Consider the following 27,331-nt stretch of genomic DNA (forward strand, 5'->3'; position numbering starts at 1 on the left):
ATTTTAGCACGCTTAGTCAAATTCCTCGAAGGCTAATAAAAAGAGACATTCTCGTTCCAAAGCTTCAACAGAGCAATTACAATTGGACGATGAAGCAACACTCTCCTAAGCGACTAAGTAAGCTACAGCAACTTTGTTCTGGCATCCAATGTCCAATGCACAATTAAGTCTATGGGTTGATGCGTCTGATGAGCAATCGCCAGCTTCCTCGTGCAACTTGCTAACCCAAGAATGGATTAGCTTTTTATTCAATAAAACTAAGTAAATCTTCTAAAAAACGAACTGGTCCACTTATGATCATGAACTCTTATACTATACAGTCTTCAGTAAAAAATAAATAAGGCATATGCTTTTAGGGAGGGATTTTGTCATCCACACTGATCAAAAACACCTTTAATTTGCATTCCAGCCATATCCTGACAAATACAGTCCTCACCAATTAACATTGATGACTCTGGTAACATTGTCACCGATGCACTATCCCAAATTGAGATAGATGACATTTCATGTACTGTGCTCGATTTTCAAAAATTCGCTGCTGATTAATCAAATGGCGAAGAATGTCAAAAATTTTAGGATCCAATATTTCTTCTTTAACATTAGAGAAAAATTATTTCCCTCTCGAGGATATTCATCTGAATTGCGATATGTTCCCAAAACATTCCCATCCTTATGTTGCTCAGTGCATGAGATTAAATGGTTTTCAAAACATTATATTTTCTCTCATCCCAGTATCTCAGCCTGACCAAGCACGCGAAAAGAAGTAATATCTTTTGTGTGCAGATGGGATAAATGTCAACCAGCTAAAATTGCTAAACATACCAAATCTCCCCGTATTGGCACATTTGCTGAACCTGATGCTTGATTTGCCCGCATACGTATGGATTTTATAGGGCCTCTACCTCCATCTGAGTTCCACGTGACTATCATAGACCGGTTCACAAGATAGTCGGAAGTTATTTCAACAACTTAAGAAGCTACCACTTCTAGCCAAAGAATATGTATTGTTAAGAAGCTACCACTTCTAGCCAAAGAATATGAATTGTTAAGAAGGAAAGCTTCGCAGCAGCAGGAATGGCTTCCTCCGAATGAACAGGGACACAACTGCGCATACGTGAAATATCTGTCGCCAAAAAGCGCCAAAACTCGAAGCTGATGTCGAAGTTCGAACAGGTTCGACCAAAGAAAGTCTATGTAAAGAAGGGTAGGCTCCATAGACGTAATGTAAACCAGTTTGTCTTTTACGCCGCTAGAAAGAAGAGGGAAGGCGACCAAGGGATTTGGCGACTGAACCTGTTGGCGAGAATTTCCCCCTTTGTGATGCACCTGGCCAAGATTTTCCACCTTCGCCACGTGTACATGAAATTGAGGAACACGGGTTAAGATGAATCGTTCTTTGACTTTTCGCGATAATTTAAACTCGAATTTTCGTGCTTTTTTGCTTTACTAGTTGAACTTGTATCATCCATATCGTAGTTTGATGTCTGATTTTATATCTTTCAATATGTAGGGGAGAAAAATGGAGTCACACAGCTTTAAACTCTTGATAAACGTGACCGTCGAACCTGTTCGAACTTCGACATCAGCTTAAGAGATGTTATGGTAAAGGCTGAAATTATAAATAACTGCTTAATTAGCATAAAATTCCATACAAAGCAGTAATGTCACTATAGGAACCTTCTTCTGAGTCGATTTAATTAACTGCTTCTTTTAAATATGCTAAAGTTATTCTGGAAATGAAATTCTATAAGGAAAAAGATGTGACGAGAAAAATACAAAGGAAGCTCTAACTCAAGCAAAACTTGCTAGAAAAATAAATAAATCTGCAGAATGAAAAAGAAAGTCTGGATAATACTCCACGAAACGAATTCCAAATAGTAGTATTCCGCGTGGGAAAAATGGTGACAGCTGTACAATTTTGATTACCCAATCCCTGCTTCTTTTTCATATTTTTCTCAGTAATTGGTTCTTTAACAAAAATTTGTTTCGTCTTTATGTTAAATGTACTTACCTCGTTTCTTTTTCTTATTCCTTGATTTTACAGAGGGCCACTTCTCCGCTATGAACGATTGATTGTTGCCTAGAAAGAAAAATTATGAGTATGCTTTTAATTGAAAATTTTTGATAATTTACATATTTCATATGCATATACAACATTTTTAAACAAGTCACCTGTGCTGTTAAAAGCACTTTACCACTGAATAAATTCTCTGCGTGGTTTCTATGAACATCTGGATTGTATTTTGAACATGCAATGCTTACAGTAGCAAAAATTAAGATTAATTTTCTTAGAGAACACTTCAGACTTTCAGTCCAACCTATTCATAACTTCGAATAATCTTTATATATTCATTGTGAAGAGTATTTCTATATTTAGCTGTATTACTATTTTATGCCATACAAATAAGTTTTTATACATACAGTTATAAATATTTGCATAGTTTATATTTTGGAAATACCTTATGATAAAATTTATATGCCGTTTATTTAAAAATATCATCGTCTGAAGAAATATCAGGCGACCAGGCGACTACAGTTTTTTTTTTTTTTTTTTTTTTTCCTCAGTTTACTGCTAAAACAGCTTATCGTACCTTCATTTATTGAAATCCTGTTTGTAAATTTATCTATTCTGGCGCTTCCAACATTATTTTCTAGTTTGTTAATAGTTTTCCTAGATATGATTTCGGTTTATTTCTTCTGAAAAGACCAAATTTAATTCTGAAATGAGCTACTGATTTTGCTGGAAATCAGCAGTATAAAATTAACACAATTTTTTTTTTCCGTGTTGATTTTGATCCAGTGACCATTCTTATAGTCCATATTCTTCTCTTCTTTTGAGAGCTTAAATTTACTTTCCAGTTACTAAATTACCACAAAAAGTCATATGTCTAGACTACATGGGTTCTTGGACGAAGAGTTCTTTTGGTGTCTTGAGACCTATTTTTGACTTCTATCTGCTTCGCTGTCTCACTGTGATGCTTAGCTTCCTTAGAATCCGGAGCCGTTTGGATGTCCTTGGTTTGGAAATGTTGTTTGAGCCATGGTAGTAGACATAGATCTTTCATTCTTCCGGGGGTTTGAGCCTCTGCTGTTTATCTTTCTTTAGATTTTGCAGGTTCCTCCTTATTACTATCCTGTTAGTGTTTGTTTACCTTTTACTTCAATTTCATTCCACTATGTTGTCATTTTACATCATTTTCATAAAATTTTCTTTCCCTTCTGAAATGCCGGACTACTTGCTGTCATTTTGTAGGAGAATTTACATTTTCAGACGGTATATTTTGAGCTAAATTCTTTTACCTTTCACTCTGAAATCTCTCTCTCTTTTTTTCTTTCTCGCCTATTTCTGTTGGATTTCATTATCGATCCAGTTCTTAGTTCTTTTTATGCCTTTGTTATAATTTTCAGCAGTTTCCTCTGTTGTATTTTTATAACTTTAATCTTAAAGTCTGGTTCTGAATTTTGAACATAGTACAGTCTGTAAAGAGATGCAATTACCTTTCATTTAAGAAGGAAGTTTTATCATGCAATACTGAGTTGATTTGCTCTCATTTCCGTAGTTAACTCCTTGATAATGCAGTCCCGAACTCGTATGAAAATATTTGATATAAGTTATGATTATATTCACAGCGTTATGATTAACTATGGTAGAATTATGAAACTGGGACCGTTTCGTTTCCAAAGCTGCAAACATTTCCTTTAATATAATATTTACGAACTTAATACTCTACATACTCATATCTGACAGTTTTAATGCAGTTTCAAACGATAATACATGCCCGGTTACAAATGATTCTAAATTGTTTTCAGAATTTCTGGCTATCGGTATAATTTCAGTCTGTTTAGTAAAATGATCAGTTATAATTAACAGAAATCTGGAATTTTTCATATTATTGCTGAGACTTAAAAAATGGTTCCTAACTTTCTGCATTTGGAAATCTAAATGCTACATTTTATTTAGAAAGTCGATTCACTGACTTACATAATTAGCAAGCTAGTAAGGGGCACAGCACTGGATATATTGCTCAGAAAATAGTTGTAATTTACTAAAACACTTGCGTGTTTGAAGTGTTTTGAGAATTGCGATGTGAATTGAAGAAATTTACCATTGAGTTCTCAATACACTTCCACTTTTAATTCAGCTTGCATACTTAATAATTATTTTTATTCAACACTTACTTGTGAAACAAAGAACCTTTGATTAAACATAATTTTATGCTCTGCTCTGAATCGCTGCTTTGATTTATCTTCTAATTCCTTGAGTTAAATGGGTGTTGCGTATTTTTCTAAGTATCATATATTTATTTCATCGAATAAATCGAGTACTGCACATTTCCCCAAACTTGTACATTTTTCTTGTCAGATTTTAACGTTTTTATTAAAATGTCTCAAGAATCCCTGATCACGCTGGCGTTTTCTTCTGAGACATTTTTATTCTTTACTTCATGATCATACGCTCAGATTCTGATGACAGTGGCGTGTACGAGAGGAGAAAAAGATATAGATTAAATTTAAACAAAACTGCTTAGAATTAATCATAAATGTTTTTTGCAATCACTTCATCCTGAAATAAAAATTCGGAATAACAGTTTTTCGAGCGGAGTGCGTTAAATATTTTACTAGCCCACAAATAATGATAATCGTACAATATATTGATAATTCGATCATTTTTTCCGTTCTAGCCTTTTTCTCGGTAAGTGTTCATCTAGTTTAAAAGAGAACTCTTTTAGTTTGCTTTTAAGAATACTAACCCCATTCTTTTTGTTCTTTCTTCGGTTTTAGAGATGGCTTTATCTGAGCTATGCACAGCCTTTTCTTGTTGTGAACCTTCCTTTGAATGTCGTCCAGTAAGCATCCTCCTAGGCCTTCCCCTGAAAAAGAAGAAAAAAAAGTACTAAGAATTTTTTTTTTTTTTTACCTGGTAGTTCTAGATGATATATACATTTCACAAACATGCTTTAATAGCATTTTCTTCTGAGTGATTTTAATTAATTACTTTGTTTGCATAGTTTAGCGCTATTTTAGGAAGATTGTAGGGCACAAAGAAGAAAAGAAAGGTGAACTTAAAGTTCTGTATGTAAAAAAATAAATAAATCTTTCTTTTCCTCTCTGCGCATCTGTTCAGTTGACCTCTGAAAAATTTAGGGATTGAGTCTGCCGATATTTTAGGTTGTCGAAGTGTAATTTTTAACTGTCAAAACGTTTTGACTTTCGATTTCTGAGATTCTTAATTGCTAAGAGTCTACTTTTGATCGGAAGCTTCGCAGTCGATCGCCATGTCGACACAATTGCAAACGATCGACACATACTTCTATGCCATATATGTTAAACACTGTATATCTACAATAGAAAGAGGTAGAGAAAAACATATTGCTAAAAAAATCAGCTTAATTCCTAAAATCAGAAATGCCAGAGCCATATGTTAAACCATTAGGACTGGATAATAAAAATTGGTATGAACAAAATAATAATTAAAAAATTAGTTACTAGAAATTAAAATTAAATAAATTATAAAAATGTAAAATACATTATTATTAAATAAATTATAAGTAGAGTAATAATCAATTATGTAATAAATAATAAATATATTTTTTAAATGAAATCAGTCATGAAACAAATGTGATATGAGAAAATTAATAATTCTTTTACAAAGGATAACAGATAATTTTAGTACGTTCGAAATTGTGATATATGCTTTTGTTCCTGATATATGCTTTTATTATTTAATTTAGTTATTTCTGAAACAATATTGATCTTCATATCTGTGAGTAAAAATATTTATCGTAAATAATTTTTCTAGAGAAACACAAAAAATAGTAATTACATCTTTTAAATAAAATTTTAAATTTGACCTAGCTTTTCACACCAGCTATGTTTTGAACATTAAATTTTATCTATCGTTTGACAACAGCTACAAAGAACTTTACCAAGTTTAGATTTTTGATAATGACCATTATATTCCTGCACAATTATTTCCAACCCTTATGCCTCAAATTACGAAATAAAGAAATTTAAGCTTTTTATTAAGAAAAGATCAAATGATGCTTAAGTATTCGATTATCTTATTTTTGCACTCTTAAGTATTCTTATTTTTGCATCTCTTGGAAATTCTTTCAGAATTATATTTCTATAACATATAAACTGATATATTTATCATAAATAGGTCTTAAGCAGATTTTTAATTTATCAGAAAAGGATTTATCTGTACTCATTTTTTGTATGATTTAGCAATGAAATCATGGAACATGCAAAACGATGTATATATATAAAGAAAAAGATAAATTTCAGTCATTTTTTACTCTTGGTCAAAAGATATATATATATATATATATATATACACATACATAATATATATTTTCATACTTTCTCCCTCCCTGCTGCATGTCTTCGTGTTGTAACGGTTAGCACACTAAAAGGTGGTGTATGATGATTTTTCACCACCAGGATTTAGCGCCTGAGTCAGCGAATTCTCAGTCGGCCTTTAAAATGGGGAGTATATTAGGTATTTTCTCCCTCCTTTCTGGTTGCCTTCATGGTGTAACGGTTTGCACACTCGGCACGCATTCGAGAGGTAAAGGTTCGAATCCCGGCTAGGGCGTTGCGAATTTCTCATGTCTCCTGCTTAAAAAATATCTAATGACTCTACAGGATTAGCAAAAGTATATCTCGGGCAATTTGGAGTTTAAGTTTCATTGACTTCAGTTTCCTGATTATTGACTTAGCTCTTAATGTTACTTATGCTACTGAACTTCAGTTTTTCACATCATTTAAAAGGTTTAAAATATACAGAAATTAAAAGGCTAATGATGAAAGTTTATACACAACGTAAGGACCAATCTTAATGCACCATGCTACTTTCTTATCAATTACATAGTGAGCAAAAGTAATTCTGTTTGCTTCTAAACTTTTAATTGTGAATATCAGAGAAACGATATATAAATATAACATGTAGGAAAATGTTGCAAAAATATTTACGACCACATGGAAAAAACACGTAAGTTTTAAACATGTAAAAATTCGGATTTTCTGGTAAATTGATTCCAAGTTTATCCAACTAAACTGTTAATAAGTTTTAAATTATTGAAGTTCTATCTCATCAATTAATTTGCAGTTCAAGGTGCTTACTTTTATAGTAAACATTTTTCGAAAATTTGACAGTTGCATCATTTGTTGGAAAATTTTGCAAATTGTATCATACAACAACACTTCTAGGAAAACAACTTAAATTTCGAATTTATACATATCTTTATCGGAACAATACTTACTATATTCAGTCATATAAGAAAACTGGCTAAGTTGATCTTTTCCCAACGCGTGAATCAAAGGAAGGTTAAGAGATATAAATTTATGTAACTGTTGACATAACTTAGAGTAAGTAACATTTTTGAATTTATACTTTTATTAAGTGTGCAATTAAAACATGATAAATTATACTAATTAAAACACAGAAATAAAAAAGGTAGTAAAAACTTATTATGTGAGTATTCATATTAAGTAGCGTATTTCTTCACACAGATAAAAAAAATTAAGCAATTTTTTCCCTAAGCTGTCAATAATAAATGCTGGAAATTTGAAATATAAACATAATGTATGCAAACAAAACTGTTTCATATTAGTTAAAAATGTATAATGCATAGTGTTACGAAATGCACAGGCGTGGTAAGATAGCTTTCCCGCAAAGCAGTTTTAGGGTTGCCACAAAATGGCAAGGGAAGGCAGGGTTGCCAAATTTGGCGAGTAATCGCCCATTTGGCGACATTCCATGGACGGATGGAGAATTTTTTGAACGAGTTTTACCGGTTTAGCCCAGAATGTTCTCGAACATAAGCCGAAAGCTATATAAACCCTGCTGTTCCGCAGTCAGCCCATGCGGAGTCGATCGAGTTGACAGCCAGCCAGCGAGTGCCGAGTGGATCGTCGAGTGCACCGAGGGAGTCTGTTAGTGTATCGCGGTTAGTGCATCGTCGCGAGAGTGTGTTGAGCTCCGGGAACAACTGAACCGAAGAGTAGGGAGCCGTGCTCCGAGTGTCATCGAGTGCATCGCGAGTTGTAGCGTGGAGAGTCTCGAGAGTACGTGGAGTTCCGACAACGACCAAGCAGAGTCGGGAGCTGTACTCTGGTGCTTTGCAGTGAAGCTGTCTCCACCCTTATTGCCTGACAGTGAAAAGGCTGTGTCGTTGATTGTTCCAGCGTGTATATAGTAGATCTTCGACGACTGTAAAAGTGTTTTGGAGCTATCCTGATCAATATTGGTAAATAAAGTGTGTTTCGATACTTCATCAAGTGTCGTCGTTATTCACTCCAAATCTACGAACCCCGTACGAACGCGAAGGAAGAAAATAACGTACCAAATGGTGTCAGAAGAAAAGAAAAATGCAACAACTGGTGTCAGAAGAGAGAAAAACGTAACAATATTATTAAAAATTAATTTTTAATATAGTCGAATTCAGATTTTCAGAAATCGTAATTCGAAGTTTCGTTAAAGGAAGTTGTTAATGAGTTTTAAATTGTTTGAGTTTCATTTTTCTAATTCTGCTAATCAATAATTTACGTATTAACGTTTATGAAGTACATCACTGAAATACTTTCCGCAAAATGCAGTCAAATCTCGATCTTTTGTTTATTCTTTGCTCGATTTCAACTGAATGTCCACTGCACTATGATGACTTGTTGCTAACCGCGAACATACATAAGTCGCTGGCTGAGAGATTTTTGGGAGAAGAACCGTCGAGTCCAATGAACATTAAATTAGAAAGATTTTTAACACGAAGAGATGCGTACTACGAATTGCAAATTAAGTTCATTGTCGAAAATCCTCTTCCGTGCTTCTAGAAACAGGTATACTGTCTACTGATGACAAAAGTTTCCGTAATGCAGAATTTATTTCCTCTTCATTAATGTCTTTAAAAACTCTAAATTCCCTTAAAGCAGTGGTGCCCAACCTTTGGTCTCTCGCGAGCACATTTTGGCCTATCGCGAGCACATTTCCAAAACATCAACATTTTTGCTAAATATATTTCCAGTCTTATGTTATACATCTGAAATATTAATTTCGGCAAATGGGTTTGAGATTAATAATATTGGTTGAACGCTATGGAAATCAGGGAAGCGGAGTTGAAAATTTAGTGCATTTAGGTTTTCCGAGTATTTCTCTGTTTCAGCTGCCTTGTGGTTATTATTAGGGCTTGGTAAATTATGAAAATGGGTGAAATTGTTTTCTTCCATCTGATTTATCCAAAAATTTAACTTTATCTGAAAAGCAGTTACAGTCCCAGTCAATTGAAAAAGAGTTTTTTTCTTTTTCCTGGAGATCTTCATTCAGTTTATTCAGTTTAGCAGTTATATCCGTGAGAAAATACAAATCGGATAACCAATTATTATCGTCCAATTGTATATAAGTTTCGTTTCCGGATTCCCCAAACTGCTTTATTGGCGAAAGAAGTTCTACAAATCGTTGAAGTACTTTTGCCCTGCTGAGCCATCTAACATCGGAATGAAGCAATAAGATTCCATGTTCGCTATCATCAGTCAGCAATCAATTATTTTATAAAATCTTGTAAGACATCTCTTATGATTATAAATGCTTACCATATTTTAACAATTAAGAAATATAAATGAATGGTTAGTTTTACAATATTTTTTGTTCATAGTACCTAATCGGGCTGGCGAGCACATACAAAACGATCGGCGAGCACAAGGTTGGGCACCGCTGCCTTAAAGTTACCTACTCATTTAGGTGGAACCTTTTGCATAAGTTTTCTATATCTGTTCTCCATATGTTACATAAGGGGATGATAAAGGACAAATTTTCAGGTTGTGTACTTTAATTTCTTTTATGATTTCCTTATATTGAGGGTCAATGTTTCGAGCATGTAGTAATCTGCTACATGCTCGTGTAGTAATTTAGTTTCCATCGAATTGGCAAAACATCTGGACAGTTGATGATACTGATTACTGGGCATAGATTTCTCTCTTTTACTTTGGCTCGCATCTCTGAATATCATATTTCACATCTCTAAATATCATTTTTAACGCATTCTGTAGCTTTCGAGGCTACTTTCTAGGTTTCGGTGTTCTATATTGAATAATTGATTTTGCAGACAAATGAGAAGATGAGCATGGATAAGTGTTGTACTTATATTTTGCAACTCTAAACATACTTCCGATAATTCTTGAACAGTGTCACACTTAAGTCCGAGATTTAAAACAAATGTATCCATTTCTAGAATTTTCGTTAAACCCGAAAATTTAGATTTTTTTTTTTTTTAAAATTTCTTTTCACATCTTTAGAACAACTAGAAAATGTTTATGATGCTAAATGATCATGCCACACAGCTTTCATAGAACGGAAACTCGAGAAGCTATCAAAAGAGTGTCTAGAATTCGGCCAATTTTAATGAGCATTTGCTGAGTATGCGCAATATCTTCATTCACTTCTCTTTGATATTTTGGTGAATTATTATAACTATTCTTAAAGTTTTCCAAAAATATTTAAAAATAATTTATTCTATCAACAAGATTAGCAGCATCTCCAACACTAATTTCGAGTCTGTGGTTTAAACAATGCCATAAATGATATCTGGAATTTTGTCGAGTATTAGTTTGCATAGCCCAGCGCTTTTACCCCAGCATTACGGATGCGCGGTCACAAGTAACAGCCACCAAAACTTTTCGAAGAATATTGTTGTCTATTTTATGTCGGTTTAATGCACTTAACAAAAAATTCAAAGTACCATTTGCATTTGGGTTATTTAAGCACTTTAAAATATGTTAACTGGATTCTTTCAACTAAAACGTTGTGTGCGAACGTATATAATCAGACAGGTATTCTTGCTAAGCGTTGTTAATGCATCTAAAATAAAAAAAAAATAAAATAAAAAAAACTTCTAATTCTCTTCTACAGTTTTCTGAGCTAAGAACTCTTGCATTTTTTCCAAAATGTGATTAACCGTATTCATAGCTGACATGTTTGAATACAAAATGATTCTCATATTTATTGTATTCAGTATCTAGACATCGATTTCCTTATCAAATACATAGAAAGTTCTGTTTTGTTTTGACAAATGATTTGCTGTCCTAAAAATACTTTCGGTATTTTTATCTTTTCGTCTTTTTCATAACTCAAACAACTGAGTCGATTTCCTCCATTTCTGTCTAGCTGTTGTCAACTGGAGTGTTCAAACCTTGGGATCTCATAATACCCAAGTGTGACACTGGTTCACACCATCGACATCCTAATTCTTTATCCTTCAAAATTAAGCAGAATATTTTGTAAACATTCTATACCTTTTTAAATGGACAAGCACCTTGGCAAAGTTTCAGCAAAATTGCTTTCTTCTAGCCTTAATTCCAATTTCAAAGAAAAGAATGACCTATAATCCTTGTCATCTGCTGCATCACCACTAATGTTTGTATCGTATTCATCATTTACAATAGCTACATTCGCATTAATAATATTTCCTACTCTGGCTTTTCGACTACATTCGAAATAATCATTCATTTTAATTTTGGACATTATTTTATTATTTTAAACAACAAATATTTCTAAAAAATCCGTTATGCATACATTATATATCTCAAGAGAAATGTGCTGAAGTAAGTTTAAGTAAAAAGAATGAAAGAGGGTTTCAGCGAAATTAGTTTACTTTGCTGCTTTTTTGCCAATTACAAGTGCTTCAGAAATAACGGTGCAGGGACTATTTCGCATTTCAATGCAGAGGTTTTGCGAAACAACGAAGCCCGCATACATCATAAATTCCTACTCAGTACTTTTTCCTGTGAGCGTAACATAAAAATGTCTTGCCCTTTCCATGAATTTGTTTGAACAGTTTTCCATATCTTCTGACTTTTCTTTGAAAATGCTCCTTTTTCAAACACTTGGGTATTTCGATAAAAGATTTACGATCTTTAGTATCAAGTTAGTTGTCCTGGCACGCAGTATGTTTATTGTTTTGCTCTGAGCTACTTTAAATATGCTTCAGATAAAGTTTGCATAAATTATTACGAGTAAAGTTATGTCATAATAATTTTAAGAGATTTATTTCTGCTTAAAGATTAATTAATAAATAAATTTTAAAAAATAATTTTTCAACAGTTAATATGTTTTGAATACAATTGTATAAGAAGAAATAAAATTATTAATAAAAAATTTTAATTATTCATGACTTAGGAATTTCCATTAAACTCCAAGTTTCCAGGAATTTTTTAAAAATTTCTAATTAGGTATGAATGATATTAGCATATTTCGGGCGATAAGTATCTGCACATAGTTGCACCGGTTTGATAGATTTAAATGCCCCGAAAAGCACAAAATGTTATTTTACCTAAAAAAAATTTTCTGTATACCAGATGGATTAAAAGCAAAAAGAAAAAAAAGTAAAATATGTATAAAATGATATCGATAACAATATCTATAATCTAATACAACTGCCTGCTGATGTTAAGTTTTAAGAAATAAAATTTAAAAGAAAATATTAAAAAAGCTCAGGCGTTATATTTATCTTTAAAACAATAAACCACGAACCCAATATCAGTATATTTGTATATGCAGCAAATCTTTAAACTATTCTTTTACTTTTTGGAGAGGGGACTTGAAATTATACCGTATTATTATATAAAACGATTTTTCAGAAAATGACATAATTTTGCGACAATATGATAACTGGACAATGGTTTATCACTTGAGATTATGACATTTTACTCTGTCATTTGATTTAAAAGAAAGCAGCTTATACATAGTGCTTCCACATTCACATGTTCTATACTCCAAGGTTTACCACAGATACGTGGCATTGCGAATAATAGCGAATATTAAGCATAACACAGAATATTCTGGAAAAATATGCAAATATGGTCACATTTAATTGACATATTATACAATAGAGTACATTGTAGGCTACATTACGTTACGCACTGATGTACTACATAAAGTAATATAAAATGTACTACATATTGTCTCGTAAGTATGGAAAGAAACGGATTAGTTTTATAGAATCCTTAGGATTTTTTTAAAGCAGGAGATATGAAAAATGAGTAATGCCCTCGGCAGGACTCAAACCTGGACCTCTCGAATACGAGCTGAGTGTGCTAGCATTACACCACGAAGGGCTGCAGAAAGGAGGGGGGAATACCTTATTTACTTCCCCATTTAAAGGGCGACTGGAGATTAGGGGACCCAATCGCCAAAACCTGGTGGTGAAGAATTCTCACCCACCACCTTTAGTTCGGGCACCACTGTAGAGTCATTAGGTAATTTTGAAGCAGGAGTCCATGAAAAATGAACAATGCCTTCACCGGGACTCGAACCTGGATCTCTCGAATACGCATTGATTGAGCTAACCGTTACACCACGAAGGCGTGCAGAAAGGAGTGAGAAAATACCCTGTAATTTAATCCTCCAAAAGCCGAGTGAGAAAATTAAAAGATGCATTGCCTGTAATGCACTTTCTGTACAATATTGTTACGAATTTGGTATTTAAAAAGCTAATGTTAGTTCAATTATAAATTAAATGGTTTTATTTCTCGCGCAGTGCAGCGCGTGACGAATATTAAAAGAAAGCTAAGCCGGAAAAATTAAAAATACAAGAGCGCGTGCGTTAAATAAATAAATATCTCTTTTTGATTTCGAGAAAGTACTGGAAAATTCTAGCGCGTGATTTTAAAAGCTTATAAAAGGAGGAAAACATCTCAGTTTGTAGTAGTTGCTTAGTTTGTTGTTGTTTAGAAAACTACTGTTGTTGATTGTAGCAAATTCGCGGATTAGCGTTCTTTAGCTGTTTTGAATTACGTTCTATTGACATTTGAGTAGTTAAAAGAAAACTACTGTGAGATATTGTAATACTGCATGATAATTTGAGAAAATTTAAGCATTTTTGTTGTGATAATAATAAATTTTTGTTCATTTTTCATCGGACTTGTGCATTCATTTCATAACGAACCCGTACGCACGCAACAATTTTTGGTGTCAGAAGTGGGATTTGAATGCCAATAACAAGAGCGATGGAAGAACAATTGAGACAGCTCATTAGTGCTTTTGCTGCATTCCAAGAAAAGATGGAAGCTGGCCAAGCATCATTTAAGGAAGAAATGAAATTGGGCCAGGAATCCGTTAAGGAAGAAATGAAATTGGGCCAGGAATCCGTTAAGGACGAAATGAAAGCCGTTCAAGCTGGTCAAGAAGAAATGAAAAGAGAAATTACTTGCATAATAGAAAATAAATTTGAAGCTATGGAAGGCAGAATTGACGCAGTTGAAAATAAAGTTGGACATATTGAAGAAAAGGTTTCTTCCGTAAAAGATCATATTGAAGAAAGAGTTTCTTCGGTGAAAGAAGAAATAGAAGAAAGAGTTTCTTCTGTAAAAGAACATATAGAAGGGAGAGTTTCTGCTGTGGAGGAACGAATTGAAGGAAGAGTTTGTGCCGTCCAACACCAAATCGAACAACAAATTGATGAGAGAGTTTCTGCAGTTGCCAAAGAAATGGATACTTTAAAGAAATTCGTAGCGTCGGCAGGGAGCAGGAGTGATGATTTTAAATTCTTACCAATGCCTGCTCGTCCACCTCTGAAGCTATCCACATATGATGGGAAGACCTCCTGGCAGATGTATAAGACACAATTTTCTATCGTGGCGGATGCGAATGGATGGGATTCCCAAGCTAAGGCCTGTCATCTCGCCGCTTCTCTAAGAGCCGACGCAGCGGATATCCTTCAGACTCTTCCCGAAAACAAAAGGTTAGATTTCGAAGCTCTGTCCGGCGCCTTGGAGTTGCGCTTTGGGGAGAAGTGTTTAAAAGACTACAGCAGGCTCCAATTAAAATCTCGTCAACAGAAGCCTACCGAAACAGTTCAGGAGCTCGCCGCGGATGTTGAAAGGCTGTCCCATCTCGCCTTTTCGGAATGCCCGACAGAAACAAGGGAAATCCTGTCCTTGCAATACTTTATCGACGGCATCCGAGATACTGAAATACAGAAAGCTCTACGAATGGCGGATGTAAAAGATTTAAAAAGTGCTCTAGTGTACGCCATGAAATTTGAGGCAGCCCAGCAAGCCACTCGTCGAGACCGCTACCCAGTTAGAGCTGTGCGAGTCCATGAGCCAGTGGATCAACTGATGGCTCGTTTAGATGATTTAGCCAGACAAGTCGAAGATTTGATACGGAGTAGGAGCGAGAAGAAAGTGGCTCTAAGGTGTTGGAGATGTGGTAGTGAAGGTCACCTAAGACGGAATTGCAGAACACCCCAGGGTACGGAATATAAAGCAGATGATTTTACCAGACAAGTCAGTGGCTTGAGACGGAACAGAAGTGAAAAGAAACTAATTCTAAAGTGCTGGAACTGCGGAGTTGAAGGCCACATACGAAGAAAGTGCAGACCCCGAGGTACGGAAAATAAGACCATTTCCCAGCAACAACGCAGTAAACAAATTAGTGACCATATCGAGGAACGGAGGTTGCCAGATAGTGAAAAACCTTGTTTTAAAGCTCTTAAAATTTATACAGTGAGTGGCAACAATAACGGACTGTCCATCAATGGGAATATCGATGGAGTTCCTTGCAGTATGATCATTGACACAGGAGCTAATGTTACCATCATTAGGAAAGATTTAGCTGAACAGTTTAAAGATAAACTTATTTGGACGCCATCCTGTGTTACCCTTCAGACTGCGTCTGGTGACAAGATCGACATAACTGGGAAGTTAAACGTAAACATCACGTTTGGAAGTGCCGCCTACCATCACACGGCATATGTGGCGGATATTACAGATCCATGCATACTCGGATTGGACTTTTTAAGGAAATACAATTTTTCCTTAGACTTGAAAAACAACAAACTGCTTTCAGGATCTGAAGACATGACTATCCATCCTAAGAAGGGATCCTCACCTGGAAATGCCGACGCTTTGTCCGAAAGAACCAGCTCGAGAAACAGTCGAAATCATGCTAGGGTCGAAAAGAAACACCAGACTACCAGCTATTCTCCATCTCAGATGCTCTTCGGTCGAGACCTTCGTCTGCCTTGTGATCGCCTGTTTCATCGCCGTACGGATGCGCCTTCATCGCCTGAGGAACACATCCAAGATGTCAAGGCCCGTTTTGAAGTGATGCACCGTTCCGCACGAAAGCGAGTGAACTTGGCGACGGAGAAAGTGAAGACCAGATACAACACGAGAGCTGCTGGACCTAGATCCAACGAAGGAGACAAGGTGTGGTTGTGGAACTCGATTCGACGAAAAGGAGTCAGGCCTGATTTACAGTCACCTTAGGATGGTTCGCACACAATCCTAAACAGGCTAAATGACGTCATGGTTCGGATCCGTGAGTCTTCGAACTCTTACGACAGGTTAACTCATTACTATGGCCATAGTACGTAATGTAAATAATTGTAAATAGTATCAGACCATGGTCCTTTTTGTTTATAAATGTGTATTTAGTATATGATTTGTATTTAGTATTTGTTTTGTATTTAGTATTTGATAGCATTTGATTTGTTTTATGTATTGCATTTATTGTTCATGTTGTTTATTATAGTAATGTAATGCTTATTAATGCATTTATGCCACAGTTGTAAGTTTAGCTTCCTGTCCAGGGATTGTACTGCCCGGGACGTGCAGTCCTTGGGAAGGGGGCAGTGTTACGAATTTGGTATTTAAAAAGCTAATGTTAGTTCAATTATAAATTAAATGGTTTTATTTCTCGCGCAGTGCAGCGCGTGACGAATATTAAAAGAAAGCTAAGCCGGAAAAATTAAAAATACAAGAGCGCGTGCGTTAAATAAATAAATATCTCTTTTTGATTTCGAGAAAGTACTGGAAAATTCTAGCGCGTGATTTTAAAAGCTTATAAAAGGAGGAAAACATCTCAGTTTGTAGTAGTTGCTTAGTTTGTTGTTGTTTAGAAAACTACTGTTGTTGATTGTAGCAAATTCGCGGATTAGCATTCTTTAGCTGTTTTGAATTACGTTCTATTGACATTTGAGTAGTTAAAAGAAAACTACTGTGAGATATTGTAATACTGCATGATAATTTGAGAAAATTTAAGCATTTTTGTTGTGATAATAATAAATTTTTGTTCATTTTTCATCGGACTTGTGCATTCATTTCATAACGAACCCGTACGCACGCAACAATATAATACCTTATTTGAAGGGATCGCGGAAAAAATACTTTTACAGCACAAAAATTAAATTGCTAATGTACGTATCGCTAATGAGAACACAGAGAATAATAAAAACAGTAATTCGAATTTGGAAATCTTGAACGGAAATGAGTGGGTACGAAACAAAGAAAAGGTGCAGGGAATCAGGATTGGAAAGCGAGGAGCCTCTATTAACGACGACTCGCTGTTGATACAACTACAGCCATCAAGCGGAACGTGTGTCAGACCGAAAAAGTCCTGAATCTGACTCTTGAGAATGAACGTACATTTCTGGGCAAGTGACACTTTACGCCGCTTGCATTTGTTTACATTAGTGGAAGACGATAGTATAGGATATGCTTCAGCAGTTTATCTCAGAATTTCACGCTGTTGTGCTTGCTGTAATTTGACGCGCGTTTAATAATATAAATTCTGTGTTCTGCAAGGATAACTAAATGTAATCATCGATAACAAAACACTAGATGCGATAGCATGACGAGAATTTACGCGTTCCTAAACAAGCTTTCGTAAATTTATTGCCTTCTTTAAAGGGATAGTTTTCACATGTAGGTGAGGAGGCTTTCTTGAGCATCTCATATCCTGCTCTTGAGTATGTATCCTAGTGAAATAGAGTACTGCAAGGTCTTACTTAACATAAAACGTTACGAAATCAAGAGAATTGTTGTTTGAAATTGTGGTTTAGCTTTATAAAAGAAGTGCTAGAGCTCATATTATTTAGGGCTTCGGTGCACTCCGGCTAGAATTATAGTTTATTTATTTTAAAAACTGAGAGGTACCGGAGCCTGGCACTGCACTCCGGCGCAATTTAAGCATTGTCTGTAACTATGCCAGTCTCCATTTACATGATGTAACACATTGTGAATGCTGTACGTATTACTACCGACTTCAAAAAGTAAGCTTTTTGGCAATAGATTTGCTTAAATTTTGCAGTAGTAAATGAAGAAGTAGACTAGTATGTATATATATTTTACACATTCATGACGGAATAATTTTTTCTTAATTTTTTCGACTTTTCTAGGCTACTTGGTAAGTATGCGAATTTTATAAACTCATAGGTACCAAAAAAAGTTTTCAATATATTTACTGAAAAGGCTCCCCGCATTAATTTAAACTACCATAATACGTGATTTCAGTTTATTACAAATTTCATGCATTATCTCGAAAGGTCCAATAATACTGAAGATTTAGTATACATTTGAAAAATGTTTCTTGCATACACTTTAAAATAATGTCATTTTTCAAAATATTTAAACAATTTATACTTCCAACATGCAGTTTTATGTAACTTGCGATTGCAAATTATCCATAATTATCTGAAAATTGTTTAAAATGTATTATCATATAACAAAAATGTTCCAAAGTTTTAAATTAAAATTTTGATATACTACAATTCTAAATTTTCCAAACTGATAAGCAAAACTATAAACTCTATCCATTCGCGAAATAATTAATATGTTAGTAAATGTTCTACATTTTGCTAAAAATTAAATTTACATTGCATGCAATATTCTGGTATAAAAACAGTCGAATAATCATACAAAATATTATCCAATTTAACTGAGTTATAATATTGTAAATATTTTTGGTTTTAATGCCAGCTTTGACAATACAAAAACTAAATTTTTTGTTTTCATCTTTTACTAGCTTTGTTTCGTTTCGTTTCGCAACCAAAAATGTATTTATAGATGCAAATGCAATTTAAAAACCACAATAATTACTTCTTAACTTAGGTTTACGTATTAACACTAAACAGTTACGATAAAATTGAACTCGTGTTTTCATTAAACGCCAGCGCAATGCCTGATTTTATGCCTGAATTTTCAATGCAGGAACACATGTGCTGCTTGGTACAGCTTTTCCTCAAGGTCCACGCATTTGAGAAATTCTCTCCCGCAACTTCAGTTTTTATACCATGAGTTCATATTGTCTAACAGAAATTTTGCATTTAAAATTCTATTTTTTTCCTTTAGTTCTGTAAGTACACAATTAATTTATAAAACAGAGAAGAGTGGGAAGAAGGATGGCAAGATTAAGAGATTGCAAGATTTCACCTGCATTTACATTACATTACCGAAACTGCATTTAAAGCTTCTCCGAAATAAATTCTATACGCTGTACTGCTCAAACCCGTTATAACGGTTTCATTGAGATTAAGAGAATCATATCGCTTTAGGGAATTTTTTCTTTGAAATTATTCCTGCTATCCATTTCGTACGAAACTTCTTTTACAAGTAGTATTTGAAATTCAGAATAACAATATATATAAATCATGTTTCGTTCACTTATTAAAGCATGATACAATACATTACCGAAACTGCATTTAAAGCTTCTCCGAAATAAATTCTATACGCTGTACTGCTCAAACCCGTTATAACGGTTTCATTGAGATTAAGAGAATCATATCGCTTTAGGAAATTTTTTCTTTGAAATTATTCCTGCTATCCATTTCGTACGAATCTTATTTTACAAGTAGTATTTGAAATTCAGAACAACAATATATATAAATCATGTTTCGTTCACTTATTAAAGCATGACACAATACATTATTTAATATACCATTAAACAGGTTAACAAATGAGATAAAAACAAGTTTCTTGTTTCTTCCACACATGAAACTAAAAGGAATTAGTGTGCATGGTTTATGTTCAGAATGATTTCTTAAACTTATTTAAGATTTTTTTTTTAAGAAATAAAACGAGAATGAGTATTATGTATTCCTCCTAAAGTGAAGGATCAATAAGTTTTCAGAAGCAATTTACTCATGTTTCACATTTTTTACTGCACGAAAACGTCTCGTGCAATATTATGACAGGGTTGAATTGTAAATATATATTAGATAACGCTTTCTACCCAAAATAACAAAATGTTAGAATTTATTTATTTTTCTAAAAAACTCAGGTTCTGAGAAAAATCTATTCACCAGCTTTACAAACAAGTAAATTAGCCTTCACAAAAACCGTACTTATTCTACAAATTTATATTTTTGCGAAGACGGTCAGATGAAAGAGAGGACGACACCAAGATTCACTTAAAACCAAGGTCGTTCGAAAAAATGTGAAGTGGATGAAGGAGAGAGCTCTCAAACACTTGAAGTTAATTCTAGAGGGAATTGAATATAGCAAAAGAAAGGGGCGGATCCTGAAAGCAAAATTCTTGCTAACAGGCACTTTCGTTTAGAATTAACGTGAAAACGCTTCAGCGACTTTAATCCATAAGTAAGACTTTAATATTTAACTGCACGAACTATGGAATTAAATTAAAATTTCTGTTCCTTAAAATACACGTACAGATAAGATGCATTTACAATGAATTCGCAGTCGCAAAATTTCAGTGTTTAGAATTTCGGACTAAGTTTCTGACATCTATTAAACTCCAAATTCGAATAGTTTTACTGCAAAAAGTTATGATCAAAATTTAATTCAATGAAAGTCTTCTTTAATCAAAAATGTTCGTTACTGCTCAAGGAAATATGTGCAGACTATAAATTATGGCGTATATAACATCATTTATTTATTTATTTATTTTTGGTAGAAAAATATTGGTATAGTAATAGAATAATCATAAAGCTTTTATTATTTCATTCTCTTTATCCTTCCATTCTGAAACGAATTGCATTTGCGCGTCGTCAGCTTTCCGTTTGTCCATACAGTATGAAAATTTCCTTCCTAACGGCCGAACTTAAATTAAGCGAAAACGTTTTATCCAGGTGAAGGAAAATGTTACAATATCAAAAGTAGTACTTCATATATGCTAGAAGGGAAGGATCTAAAAATGTTTTAAGGGCATCTAGTACATCAAATATAAGTAAAAAAATTAAAGGAACAATAATTAGCAATTAAGATAGCTTAATGATTCTTGCATATATCTAAACCCCGAAAAATACTTGCTGAGTTCTCATATTAGTAAAATAATCACAATAAAACTCGGCAGAAGACAGCACTGGGAAATATAGGCTAATACTCTTGCAAACACTGCGGCCAGATTAGAATACTTTCTTCTCTAAATAAAATTTAAAAAAAAGAAAAAATTAAATAAAAAATAATTTTAAAAAAATCTGAAAGGTTTCAGATTTTAAATTACATCTAAAGGGACTTTTTTTAATGCTTTGTGTGTTACCTTTATTTGTTAAATATCATGTTTTCTGCACTTAAACCATAAAATTCAGTTCAGTAGCAATGTCGCAAAATAATTTTAAAATGAGCATATCTTTAGAATTTCCGCCCCCGCTGGAGATAAAAAGGTTTTTTCCCCCCGCCGTAGAGTGTTGCCATTGCTCGCTTTTAAATCGTTGAGTTTGTTACTCAAAAATTCGCTAAAGTTTACAAAATATGAAATCGATCATAAAATGAATTCCAAATTTCGAATTTGATCTTTCACATTCGTAGGAGGATTACGTCATTCAAAATTCGATAGCTTTATGTACCGTTGTTTTATCACAAAGCGAGAAATATACATACATTTATGCAGATTTTTCATTATTTAATTTCTTCAAACGTAATGCAGGACTTCAAACATTTGGTGGCAACAGTGTGGAAAGTGAAACGAACATTTATAGTGATTCAACACAAAATCGCAAAACGAAAACAATAGTCCTTCAGGGATAAAGCCCCTTTGGACTAAAAATAGAATAAGAAGGAAAAAGCAAAAATCTATAAATGGGTTCAGTTTTTGATTTATTTTATTAAGACAAATGCATGAGAGGACTTAGATTTCAACCTAGCACCAAAGGGTTACAGTGGCCAAACTAAGAGAGCCTTAAAATTTCGCGTCAAGGAACATGAGGCATATGTTAGAAAAAAGGAAACACAGAAGACTTCTGTTGCTCAACATTGTTGGTCCGAAAATCACACTTTCAATTTTTCTGCTGCCAAAATTATTCAAAAACATTGAAGAATTGGATTTTATAGAGGCATTTCACATTCAAAAAAAATCTTTCTGTTCTAGTTAAAGATCCTAATTCCAACCCGTCTTTGCCTTCGGCCTTTAAAGAAATTATGTTTTAGTTCTGGTTTCATCAACAGATGGCGCCACTTGCTTATTCTTGTCCAGGCTTTCTTATCTAGTCATTATTTCCTATCTTGTTCATTTGCGGTTTTGCAGCTGAGGATGGTGGTTCGGTAAAACCATCGAAACTAGTCCTGCGAAAATTTTGAAAATATAACGCTGATTTTTGTTGTTTGACTTCTGAATTAGTATTTATTCGGCGTGTTATTGTGTCTTAACCAAAGGGTTTGTTAAGGATTTTTTGCTCTCTCGCAGTTTAGCAGTCTGCTCTTGGACTCACTCCTGCTAACATACAACTTTTTTTTTTGTCTTTTTACCTTTATTGTTAAACATCACTGTCTTCGCACTTACATCTTATAGAATTCAACAGCAAAATAACAAAAGTTTTAAAAGCGGAACATGTTTAGAATTCCCAATACAATATTAAGTATTGCAACTAGTTTTTTTTTTTCTTCAGTCTTTTCTTAGATCGTCACATCAGTGTTCAGTTTTTTAATAAGAGAACGTGCACAATTATTTTTGTCTTTTTATGCATTATTAACTTTTTGTCTTTACAACTTTATTTATTAAACATTATATATATATATTTTAAATTCCTGATATTATTTCTTTAAATTATAACACCTCTGGTACTTTTTTAAAAAAGACTTTGATCTAGTCTAAGGCTTAAATTTCCCTGGATCCTGGCTCCGGTTCATCACAATTTAAAGTTTCTGAGTAAATTAATAATTTCAACCAGATTCCCAAAGAAGATGAGCTTTTAAGAACATTATATAGCATGCGTTATAGGGTTTTCTTCCTTCCTTAGCGAGTGTCTTCGTGACGTAATTGTGAAGCAGGGTCTGGCTAGGTCCCGAGTTCGAGTCCCGTCAAGGTCACATACGATTTCTCTTGTTTCCTGCATCGAAATATCTAATGACTCTACAAAAGGCGCCCGAATTTTAAAAGGTGGTACAATAATTCGTCATCACCTGGATTTGGCGATTTGGTTTCCTTCTGCTCCTCTAGGGCAGAAGGTAAAGTTTTTTCCCCTTCTTTACCACGTTCCTCTAGGGCAGAAGGTGAAGTATTTTCCCCTTCTTTACCACGTTCCTCTAGGGCAGAAGGTAAAGTTTTTTCCCCTTCTTTACCACGTACCTTAGTGGTGTAAATGGAAAGCACGTTCGATCGGATTGTTCGGAGTTCGAGTTCTGGTGACAGCATATTTGATATTTCCTGAACCGTTCTTCAAAATATTTGATTACTCTATAGCTTGTTAAACTATATTATTATTATATTGCATTATTATTTCACTTTGCACTCTATAATTGTATAATATTCCATAATAAGTAGTAAATTTCTATTGAATATTATGCATATTTTGATTTTTTTTTTTAACCTCCCGCCAACTTACATACATAAGTAAAGGAGGTAATGTTTCCGGTCCAAAAATCCATAATGGGTTTTCGGTGAATAAGCACGAATTAGGATCCCCACGTGTTTAGTATCACGTGCTTTTACATCTTTCATAACGATAACTGCCTGTGTGTATGTTTGTGACTTTTCTTCTGTCCACGGTAATTCTTACATGAAACTTTCAAAAATTTCCATTTTCCGTATTTAAGTTTTCTACATCCATATAAAGAGTTGCTGAAATATTGGGTAAAGTTCGGAAACCAGAAGTTGCTTTATTTGAAGCCCATAAAGTTCTGTTTACACTACCACTACCTTGAGCTCAAGACAAGCGCATGAACTTGACACCTTCGTTAAAGGTAAAAAGGGGCATTCATTATTTTTACCACTCGCCAACCTGCATACATTATTAGAGAGGTTATAAGATATTTCTCCCACTTCCCTAGCGTGCCTTCGTGGTGTAACGGTAGCACGCTGGGTTCCAGAGGTCCGTGGTTCGATTCCCGGCGAAGGCGTTGTTAATTTTTCATCTTTCCTGCTTCCAATTAGCCTACTGACTCTACAAGTGGCGCCCGAACTAAAAGGATTGTGGATGATGATTCTCCGCAAGCAGGATTTGGCGACTAGGTACCCTAAAATCCTAGTCGCCCTTTAAAAAGGGGAGTATATAAGGTATTTCTCTCTCTTCCCTAGCGTGCCTTCGTGGTGTAACGGTAGCACGCTGGGCAGGTATTCCAGAGGTCCGTGGTTCGATTCCCGTCGAAGGAATTTTTCATCTTTCCTGCTTCCAATTAGTCTAATGACTCTACAAGGTAATATTTCGGTTCAAAAATTCGATAGTGAGTTTTTACTGAATAAGCGTGAATTAAAGTCCAACAATACGTTTTCACACTCTGTAAGTGTGTGAGGATTTTTTCGTCTACTATAACTCTTATTTCGAATTTCCAAAAACTGATGTTTTCCAAATTAAAGTTTTCTAGGTTTCTATAAAGAGTTGATTATATTTGGGTTAAAATGGACAACCAGAAGTGGTACTTTACAGGTAACCCATAACAGTCTTTAATGGGCAATCGGAAGTGCTACATTACGTGAAGTCTCTACCAGTTTTTAAGGACAAACTGTGTTAAAATAGAATTCAAATGCTTTCAGTTTTAGTATTTAAGAATTTTTTATCAATGAGAATAACATATAAGATTTTGTCTTAAAATTCATAAAACGGAAGTGACCTGAAGCTCTCAACTGACTTTCGCAAAAAATTATGTATTACGAGATAATCCAAAACTTCTCAAATTGGTATTTAAAATGAGTATATAACTAAAAACAACATATTACATTTATAAGCATTAAATGTATTCTAGGAATTATGATAAATGCAACGAGATTAAGGTCATTATGATCACTAACTCTCGTTAAGAAAAATTAAATGAATTGGTACTTTTTTTCGCTTCACTTTTGTGTTGAATCACTTTCCAAATAAAAGGATGCTGTCATCATAAGTTATCGCTACGTACTATTTTTAAAGAAATAATATAACTAATGTAAATAATATAGCATATATATAAAAAATGCATGATAATACTTGACATTCTCTCTAGAATTCTAAAGTTATGCTTCTTTAAAAAAATTGTGATTGTTAAGTTATTGATTTGTGAATCTGAAATACGCTATATTCACTATATTACCAGACTATACATTATGATCAATACGATATTTTCATATCAAAGCATGTGAAGTGATGTGTACTTGAGTACGTAGAGTTATAGTTTCCTACTGTACGGAAGAAGAGAATAATAAAAAAGGAGTAGTGTTTTTAATTAGCACTGAGCCATAAAATTTATAAAAAAATTATATTTTATTCACAAAGCGCCAACCAGAAGGGATAGTTTACTAAAAGCTCATTACCAGTTCTATGATTTAGGATTTAGCATGAAAGTGGCGGGAGGTCATGTGTTGCCCAAATCAGATTTTTTTCAATAGTTTATCATCGATAATAGCAGTTCATTCGGTAATTTAAACAAATGCTCAAGTATTAGTCCAACTTATTATTTATCATGTCATATGGCATGACACGATATTTATTTTTATTATAGCAGACTATTTTAATTATAGAAGCAGCATTGTGTTTTACATTGTTTTCACTGCTCTTTGCTATAGAATGCAGTACTCTTATTTTATTTGCAACTATTCCTAGAACTATTTCAATGCATTTTGTTATATAAATATAATTGTTTTTTTATGCAGCATAGCGTATTTTTATTACGAAGTGTTACATTAGTAGTACTGCCAATTCTGCCCCGAATGATTACGGTATATTACGTATTGGACTGCGTTGCACTGTCATATTTATGTGGCATATGCTCATGTTGTATTGTACTATTATTGCGCTTTGTATTGCATATTATTTCATAATTAGTAGTACAATGTGTATTGAATATTATATGTACCCTCTTTTGCAATATAACACCTATGAAAGTTAATTGGAAATTTTACACATATGCTCGAATAATTGTCCAAATTGTCATTAATCTTTGAAACTCAAATTATGGGGTATGAAACTTATTTTTATTATAGTAGCAGTTACGTAACACTGTCTTTTATTCAGTTGTATTGTATTCCATTTTATTGGTCAACATATAATATCATGCGCTATTTCTTTTACCCTCTTGTAACGTCTGCACTGCATCCTTCTGGTCACACATAACACTGAACACATCCGAGCACTGACTTTATTGTTCAAATCTTTCTTTCAAGAATTAAACAGCAGCATCTATTAAAACATTAAAAAATTTACTTGTGATTGCTTTCCTTCTCCTAAATTCGGCTTATTCTGCTTTCATAAGAAACCAGTCTTCTTGCTATTCTACATGTGGTATAATAATATAGAGTAAACAACTCCGTCTAAAAGCATACTTCCCTCTACTTTTATATCTACTTTTCCGAAACTCTTCAATAATACACAGCGTTGTATTTATAAGTTTCACTATAATATTAAACTACATGTCTTCCTGTTGGAAAGCAGGGTTAATGTTACTGACATGAATAAGGACACTGCACCAGATTACAAGGCACAATGAAAATTTAAATATTATGATCTCTTTCAATAGACTAGCTGTCTCCACAATATAGTAAATTTTCTTTCAGCTCTTCTAACGCACACTTTATATTTTTAAGTTTTAATATCTTTAATATTTTCAGTTATTTCCCTCTGTTTGTTTCGCAGAGTGGTTTCAGCAGCAGTTGCGTACGACTAGATAACATTTCCCACGTTTCACAAATACAGAAAGTAATGGAAACAATCTTTGCACTACATCAAAGGAACAGTACAATTACAAGAGATTTAACTGTATTATTAAGAACCAAATTCCTTATGAGAAGAAACAAGGCATGTCAAGAGTTCTTGATGAATATATGCTTGTGTCCCACTTTTCCCACTTTCATATTGCATCCTTTATCACATAACCAGCCACACAAGCCTGAGAGAGTTATCTAAAAGTCAGATAACACATGGAGCAGTAATTCAGATGAGGTTTTTTCCAGTAGTATTTCTAATTTCATAAAATCCAAAAAATTTTCTTCTACCATCTACGCTCTTAAATTTACACGTCAACTCTACAACTTACGTCTGGTGTTCAATCTGGAACTATTGAATAATATTTGCTTTTGATGACAATAATTTTCACAACAGAGATAATTTTAACATTATAACGTAATTGCTTCATAATGAATGTCTTTGTTGAGGGATGTAACCAGTTTTCCAGGATTCACTGCTTATCAAATATA

At 33.9% G+C, this 27,331-nt stretch overlaps 1 protein-coding gene across 2 annotated transcripts in view; it reads right to left on the reverse strand.

Moving 5' to 3' along the window:
- The window catches only part of C3G (C3G guanyl-nucleotide exchange factor), a 196,182-nt gene that overhangs the window by 164,673 nt on the left and 4,178 nt on the right, over positions 1-27,331 (reverse strand). For both annotated transcript variants that reach the window (XM_085809356.1, XM_085809354.1), the window contains exons 2-3: positions 4,752-4,871; positions 2,012-2,080 (exon numbers count right to left, since the gene is read on the reverse strand). In XM_085809356.1, the coding sequence (XP_085665482.1) occupies positions 2,012-2,080; positions 4,752-4,871 (189 nt within the window). The remainder of the gene's footprint in view (positions 1-2,011; positions 2,081-4,751; positions 4,872-27,331) is intronic.

The sequence above is a fragment of the Stegodyphus dumicola genome, chromosome X2, assembly GCF_044657685.1.
Source record: "Stegodyphus dumicola isolate Sdum_Otavi_A_Nest chromosome X2, ASM4465768v1".
Lineage (NCBI taxonomy): Eukaryota > Metazoa > Arthropoda > Arachnida > Araneae > Eresidae > Stegodyphus > Stegodyphus dumicola.